The 7,944-nt window shown below is 39.8% G+C and overlaps 1 protein-coding gene across 1 annotated transcript in view; it reads left to right on the forward strand.

Moving 5' to 3' along the window:
• The first annotated feature begins 735 nt into the window (after nt 1-735).
• Nucleotides 736-7,944, forward strand: part of LOC104295378 (zinc finger SWIM domain-containing protein 6-like) — a 51,358-nt gene continuing 44,149 nt past the window's right edge. The window contains 3 exon segments of the mRNA XM_009895133.1: nt 736-814; nt 3,998-4,146; nt 4,672-4,822. Of these exon segments, the coding sequence (XP_009893435.1) occupies nt 736-814; nt 3,998-4,146; nt 4,672-4,822 (379 nt within the window).

Here is a 7,944-nt window from a genome sequence, read left to right on the forward strand (position 1 = left end):
GTTTATAAACTGGCACAGTTTAATTACAGGTTTTAATATTTAATATAATTATACAGTGCTTTTCGCTTTCATAGTTCAAGTGGGAACTAATTTATCCTCATGACACCGCTCTAAAGCGCATAAATAATACTTATCCCCAGTTTACAAGTGGGGAAAGTGATTTGGTCTTGTTACCAAACTGCGTCACAGAGATTAAATTCAGGGCTGCCCATGTTCCTCTCTGCAGCCAAGCTGTCCATCTGTCAAAGCTTCGTGGTGCCTGTTTGGGGCCATGCTGCTCCCCAAGCAAAGCCGCTGCCTTTGGGTTGACCCTTAAGATCTACCTGGTGTTGAGCCTGAGCCTTCATGCCAGCTATTGCTAGGGCTTCATTTCGCAGCTCCTAAGGCAGCTCCCTCCTGCAGTCCTGTGGCTTTTTCAGATAGTTTCTTGTTTACTCACCTGGTCCCATGTCTTCAGAAGAAAAGTGGCAGTGTAGAAATCCTGTCTTTTGCTCAAGAGTGATATGTGTGCTAGTGGGAGAGGAAGCAGACTAGATCAATCAGCGTTCACCTGACTGTAAGTGTATGTAGTGATCTTGAAAAGTGCCTGGTTGAGAGATGTGGAGATGGTCATGTTTCGACCGCAAAACAAGAGTGACATGGGCAGTGGGAGTTGAGGCTTCCCTGGCAGCACTGCTAGGAAGCCCGGCTGCTGCCAGGGCTGTGAAGGGGGTTTGGACTTGTGCCTGATCGGACATGCCGTTTCCATGTCTCATTGTTCCACGGCTATTGTTGAAGATTGCCAATGGTTTTGAAAGATTAGTGAATTACAACCGTAGCTGGTGCCGTTTACATGTATACTGGAATTTCTTTATACATCCTGATTAAAAATTTTGATCATACTGAGCGTAGCCTATATACGATCTTGTGAGGAAATATTGCTTTGAGTCAGAAGTATCTGTAGTACTGTGCCAAATAGCATTGTAGAGCTCAGACCCTTGGCTTGGTGTCTTCAGCTTTTATAGTCTTCTAACCCAGTGGCATAAAAATAATGTTGGTGTAGGTATAGCGATTCTGAGCCCCTGGGGAAGGTATATTTGGGATTGTGGTGGGAGAAGAGGCCTTGGGCAGTGATGCTGGCATGGGGCAGCAGGCGCCCTTATTCCTGTAAAGGAACCCTGTTTAAAGAATCTGGGGTAGCTGTGTTGAAATTTAATCTTCTAGCACAAACTGACCGATGAGCTTTTCATAAAATGTAAACAGTCATGGAAGGAATTTGTTTTTTTCTCTAAATAGGGAAGCTTAGCTGAGGAATCTTAGGCTGTTTTTAATACGACTTATAAGTGACTATACCAAGATTATTTAAAGATAAATCTCCATTGAAGTGAGGGATAAATATGTGTGTTTTGTGTATTGGTGCTTGTATATAGTTCCTTTTCACAGGTCTTTTCCCTGCACTTTAGAGCAATGAAATATTTAAACTATTTGCAAGGTGATACTGCAAACCTGGGTCTGTTCAACAGCTGTACTGCTTGTTCTCATGTGGCTTGATTTCCCTTTTTACCTCATTCTTTGCAACTTTGAAGACTTATCAGCATGTGTTTCATGTAGCTGACTGAATTGAAAGCCCCCTAAAACTAACACAGTAAAGATGGAAGCACTCACAGAAAAGGAAGTTTTTCATTCCTTGGGCTCGATTCCTGTCTTCTGAGACACTCTTATGGTTCCTATGGAAGGCAGGAGAGTTCTTTCTTTCACATCTTCAAAGACACAATTTCTTATTAATCTAAAAATACATATGGACAGCACTGAAGCATTCACAGCTGTAGGCTCTGAAATTGGAGGCAGTTTAGGAAGTTGCTGAGCTGGAAGACTTTTTTTTTTGACTCTCTCAGCAACTAGTAGACAAGACATCCCTCTGACCCTTTAAATCTTCCAGTTGTATTTTCACTGAATAAAGATTCTAGCATTCCCTGCAACTGCTTAAAAGATTCACCTACGTGGCAGAGCTGCAATTGTGAAATAAAGGCTTAAATGAATAGAATCAATGTTTCTATACATCTTTCAATTCCTGTACATCTGAAGAGTTGGAGCTGTCTGCTTTTCATGTTCTCAGGACTTCTTTGAAAGCAAGTTTTTACAAATCTGACCATGTAATTTTCCTTCCCTGCCAGCATCCTTCTTTTAGTATTGGCTACAGACCTGGGATTTAAAAGTGATAGATTGTGTTATGCGATTCAGTTTCTAACATCTTCTCAAAACCTAACAGGGATAGAGATTACACAGTTGTGACAAGCCCAAAATCAAAATGTCAAATTAACTTGAGTCTTCGGCATGCTTAAAATACCTTACATCTGGTATGGTGATGCACGACCTGGAGTTGTTTCCCTGACAGTCTAGATAAGTGCTTTTCAATTTGAATACCTTTTTAAAAATATCCAGTGAAGGTGCAGGGTTTTTCAGAAATATGTAGATTGTTAGATGGTGCAAGAACTTGTTTTAGTTTTGTCAGCCTTTAGAAGAGGCTACAAGTGGCAAATTGCTGATCTCAACTGCAAAATTTGAGTTAGAGCAACCTGTGGCCAAAGCACTGCCTGATGTAAATCCAGTCACTTCAGTTGGCACTGGGCTAATTCAGGTAGAGCTGCTCTGAATTGATTCTGTGCTGATGACATTGCCTATTTAAAAATGTTCCTTCAGAAGCATCACAGTCTTACACAGCTGTAACTCTTATTTATGATGGAAATGCCTTTAGTGCTTAAAGACTTTTGGATTTTTTTGGGGTAGGTTTTGGGTTTTTTACTCTTTGTTTAGCTTTGCTGAGCGATCACAGCTGAGAGGCACTGAGGTGATGATTATCCTCATGTTCATCAATAGCAGTGCTCACTATCAGTCACTTAAACCTGAGCAAGATTGTTGAAGGTACAGAAATAACACGGGTGTTTTGGGGAGAGTGGTTTTAACATTGCAGTTGTTGAAATACTATGTAATTTTCTTTGTAAAAGCATTCTAGAATAGCTGCTGAGATAGGAGGAAAAACTTTCCTTGATTTTAACGTTTTATTATAAAATATTGTTTATTTAAATACCTTTTCATAGGCTGTCATTTCAAAGTGCTTAAGACTACTGAGGAGACAATTAGGTCTACTTTAAAGAACCTTTAGATTAAAGTCAAGACATTCAAAACGGGACAATACAGAAATCCAAAAACCTCTGCAGTACTCCTTTCCCCTTGTCGTGGTTTGGGCCGGACTGGCCACTGAGAGAAATGACAGATGCTCTCCCCCACCTCTCTCCCTGGAGAGGAGGGAGAGAGAGAAAGAGACTTATGAGTTTAGAAGGACCTAAACTGCTTCAATGAAATATTAATAATAAAATTAAAAAGAAATAATGAAATATATACAAAACCAGTATCAAGCTCCCAGGTTGACGATCACATCACCGGCAGGCACTGGGAAAGTCCCAGGCTGGACTCAGTGACAGATGGGAACTGCATTCTGGATCTGGATTCAGGAATGCATGGATCGGGATCAAAGGCAGATGAACAGACAGTCTTCCTCGGATGCTGGCCATTGAAGAAAGAGGGCTGACCTTTCGATCCCTCAGCCTTTATACTGAGCATGAGGCAGATGGGATGGAATACCCTCGTTGGTCAGTTTGGGGTCACCTGTCCTGTCCGCTCCTCCCTGCAGGTGGGACCCCTCTACGCTTTTCCGCTTCCGACCTTCCGACAGGGCATGGTGTGTTGGGTGTTATAGCAATAAATATAAGCAAGAGCCTCTCTGCATACCATTTCTTGGCATAAATTACAAATAAACAGGTCTTATCACTCTGAGAATGAACAGTTTCTGCACAATATGCTGTTAATTTCAGAGAGTTAAGTTAGTTAGAAGAGGCTTAGCTGCAATGTAAAATTACAAAACAGAAAATGGGTTCTGTTTTACCTCAAACCAGGACACCCCTGGACACACAAACCTCTCTTCTTTATACAGAACATAATGATTTCTTTCTGTTTGCAGGTGCTCCTGACCCAACAGCAGGTGCTAGCATAGATGATGAAAACTGCTGGCATTTGGATGAGGAACAGGTCCAAGAACAGGTTAAACTCTTCCTCTCCCAGGGCGGATACCATGGATCGGGGAAGCAGCTCAATTTGCTTTTTGCAAAGGTATGTTGAGTACTCTAAAACTTCCCTCTTTTCTCTTCCCCCACTACCCCAGCCAGTCTGTACTTGTTCACATCTTACTCAAAGTCCTGTTCTAAAACAAGACAAAGCCTTGGGAACATGATGGCAAGGTAATAATGCAGTGGAACACAATCTGGTGTGTCTTGAGATCAGTTTAAGGATATGAAGTAACATTTCAACTGTCTGCAGCTTTGTTGTTCTTTTTCTTCCTACCCCCAAAATGTTGGAGAAACCTGTAGAAATTATGGTCTTGCAGCAGCTTGTGTAATACACCTGTGGATTACTTGTGGAAGAAGTGTGTTTGCAGAATTGCAATGGGATACTGAAACTAAAAGTTGTTAAAATTGGGAAGGCTGACTATTTTTTTCTACTTAAAAATTTCACATCAGATATATAAATTATATTTCTTATTTAATAGAGATGGAATGTTTAACACTTCAGCATATTGTCTGTACTGTGGTTTCATTTGGTTTTTTTCAAGTTTGTATTAAAAGACTCATTTCCTAGGTGCGAGAGATGCTAAAGATGAGAGATTCAAATGGAGCTCGCATGTTGACACTGATAACAGAACAGTTCATGGCTGACCCTCGTCTGTCGCTTTGGAGACAACAAGGAACTGCAATGACTGACAAGTATAGGCAGCTCTGGGATGAACTGGGTAAATGCATAGACTTCAAAGTCATTTAGGTGTTCATATGTATAATGAAAAACAATTACATATATGTGATGGAGAGAAACTTTATTGTGGTACTCTGTAAAGAAGGTTAGAGTTTTCTGCAGGTTTGTTTGTTCAGTTAAGGTTGGGTGAAATTGAATTTCTAATCTACTACATGAGACAATTACAGTTGGAGGAGAGGAAGCATGGTATGAAGCAAATATGATTGCAACAGGTTGTAAGTACCTGAGGATCAAAAAAGAATAAAGCAAAAAGTGTAAATGTAGCTACACAACTGAGGGAAAGTATATAAGCCACTACTGTTAAACTAGAGAGGTTAAGGAAGAAATCAATTCACAACTAGAGAGAAATAGAAAGCAAAAAGAGAAGATTCATTAAGAGTATGAGATGATAGCAAGAAAGGAAAGCAGAAGTCTGTTACTGAGCAGGAAAGAAGATAAAATAACAGAGGGCTATAACAATTAACACTGCTTTACAGGAAAGGTCAATTGTGACCAGATACATGACTTGTACAATGGAGAAAGGAACACAGGCTGAAATGGGAAAGGAATATTTAAACTGCTAAAGTCTGAAGACACTTGCTCTAAAGTGTTCCAGAAACTCGCTGACGCAGTTTTGAACTGCTGCTTCAGAAGTTCTCAAAATCTATGGGAAGGGGGGGGGGGAGAATTAAAAATAACTTGAAGGCAAATGTCATCAATATTTTAAAGGTGGGTAGGTGAGTCGAAATAATAATATTAAGTAACCACCAGCATTGCTTTCCTAGATGTAAGGTACTGGAACAAACTACTAACCAGTTGGTATGTAAGCATATAGAAGATAAAAGCAATAAAAGACAACCTGAATTATTTAAAATACAGTGGTAATTTTTTTTCTCTAAAAGATAATTCACTGAGTGTATGAATGAAGGAATTAATGTGTATATCTTAGCTGTAGTAAGATTTTTGGATCCTGTCTTGGAGGCTTACTCAAAGCAAGTTGAAGACACGCAGCCTAAATGGAATTGCCTTGTGATTCATGGAACTTGGAGTAGTTACTTGTGCTCTCACTCAATCTGGAAAGACACTTCAAATTTAAACTTACAGGAGTCTGTCTTGAGATGTGTTCTGGTCAATATTGCTATTCCTGACTTATGTGGCATGGAATATTAAAATAAATATATATACATTAAAAAAAAAACCAAACAAAACAAACCCCCAAAATACTCCAACCAAAACACAACAACCCCAAACTTACTGATGACACCCCTTGGGACAATATATAAACACTGCGGAGAACAAAGCCAAACCCCATAATGCTCTTGGTACATTTTAAAGGTCCAAAATCAAGCTAAATGAAATTAAATCCAAGCAAGAATAACATGCTTAATTTAGAAAGGAAGAGTCAAAAGCAAAACTTAAGTTTTCCACTGTTAAAGTTTAAAGATGACCATGATTGATTTTATGTTGTCTGGTGGGGCTAAGACTAGATATAACCCGTTTAGCGTAAATTATGTTCATTCTAAGTGAAGCATTAGGCTAATAAAGCACTGACTGTCTATAGTTGATATCATAGATTTCTTTGGTGGAAAGCCTTAATATATCAGAGCAGGCAAAGCTCTGTCAGAGAGTGTAGATATAACTACTTAGCCTTCATGTATACCAAACCTCTTAGTATGTAATTTTTATGATGCCTTGGCTTGCTGGGGAATAACGCTTTTTGCCAAGCTGGGCATGTACACAGCAAAATTGTATGCCACCATACTGAAAACCAGAGGGTCTCATGCTTCATTGCTTATATGGGTTGAACTGGTAGGTGGTGGGAAGAGGCAGAAATGTGTTCTGTAACCTGTAGCAATCTTACCACATGCTGCCAATAAACATAAAAGGTTTTGTTAAATTTTCTTAGTGGCTCCTCTTCTTGTTTCATCAGTTCCATATTAATGTCATCTTCATGACAGCACCTATCTGAAGGTGGAATCTCTCTGCCTGCAGCATCAAATAAGCAATATTTTAGATTAATCAAATTGATTAGTTTACCTCTGTTTAATCAGAATTGTAGTTGCCACTCCCAAAAAGCCCCCAGTGCAACCTCCAGCCTCGCCACTACCTCAGCTGCTGTATTTGTAATCTGAGGCAGACCCTGTTGTTTCAGTCCTGAACTGCTCTGCCTCCTCTAACAGTATCAAAATATGTTGATCTTGTACCACAGTTTCAATTGCAGATACATTTCAATCACTTCAGGTGTGCAGTAGGCTAAGGGTAGAACTTAACTTGGTTCTTCCACCTCTAGCTTGTCTTTATGTTGCTAATCTGTCCAGTTCTTTCCCACACCAGTAGGGATTCCTTCCACTTGCTTAGCAAGTTGCCTGAAAATTTCTGTTAATTGCATGAATCTCTCCAACTTGACTCCTACCTTGTATTAAAATTAGCAGCTGCTGCCATGTTTTTGCTAGGATTTCACCTTGAGTTTCACTTTAGTTAAACACATCCCTTTTTCCAGGTGAAACGTGCATGTGAATGTGCAAAAGTTGAAGGAGGTTTTAAGGGAGAACGGAGTTCTGATAGCAAACTACAGAAGGAAGAGCAGGATGTCCCTGGCGACCCTTGATCTGTGCCAGTAGTGGGAGAGAACTTGGACATTGGGTTTAAGGGGGCGATGGTATCGTTATGTTCTAAAATAATGTTGGTTTCCTATCTTGTTCTTACATCCTGGAAGATGACTAAAATATCAATAAAGGGAGTGAGACAGGCCTTTGCATACTTAACCTTTTGTATTATCTGTTCAGAGTAATCTGGGAGTGGCATATATGTATGTCTTTTTTAAAAATGCTTTATCTATGATCTCATTTATTTTACAACTAGGTAGCAACATTGTAGTTATGGAGATTTTTAGGACATGTAAAGTATGTAAATATAGACTCTGCTTAATAAAGGCTTGTTTGCTTGCTTGCGCTGGTATGCTGCCTGCCAACTGCTAGGCATATGGCTGCTTTGTCAGTTCCATTTTGGCATAGGTTTTTAAGCATACTTAAATAACTTCAGCTTTGTTCATTGACTGGGTCACTTGAGCCTTTCATTAGAACTTAACTGATGCTTCCTGCCTGACATTGGGCTTTGGCAAGG

Source organism: Charadrius vociferus, unplaced genomic scaffold (genome assembly GCF_000708025.1).
Source record: "Charadrius vociferus isolate BGI_N301 unplaced genomic scaffold, ASM70802v2 scaffold381, whole genome shotgun sequence".
Lineage (NCBI taxonomy): Eukaryota > Metazoa > Chordata > Aves > Charadriiformes > Charadriidae > Charadrius > Charadrius vociferus.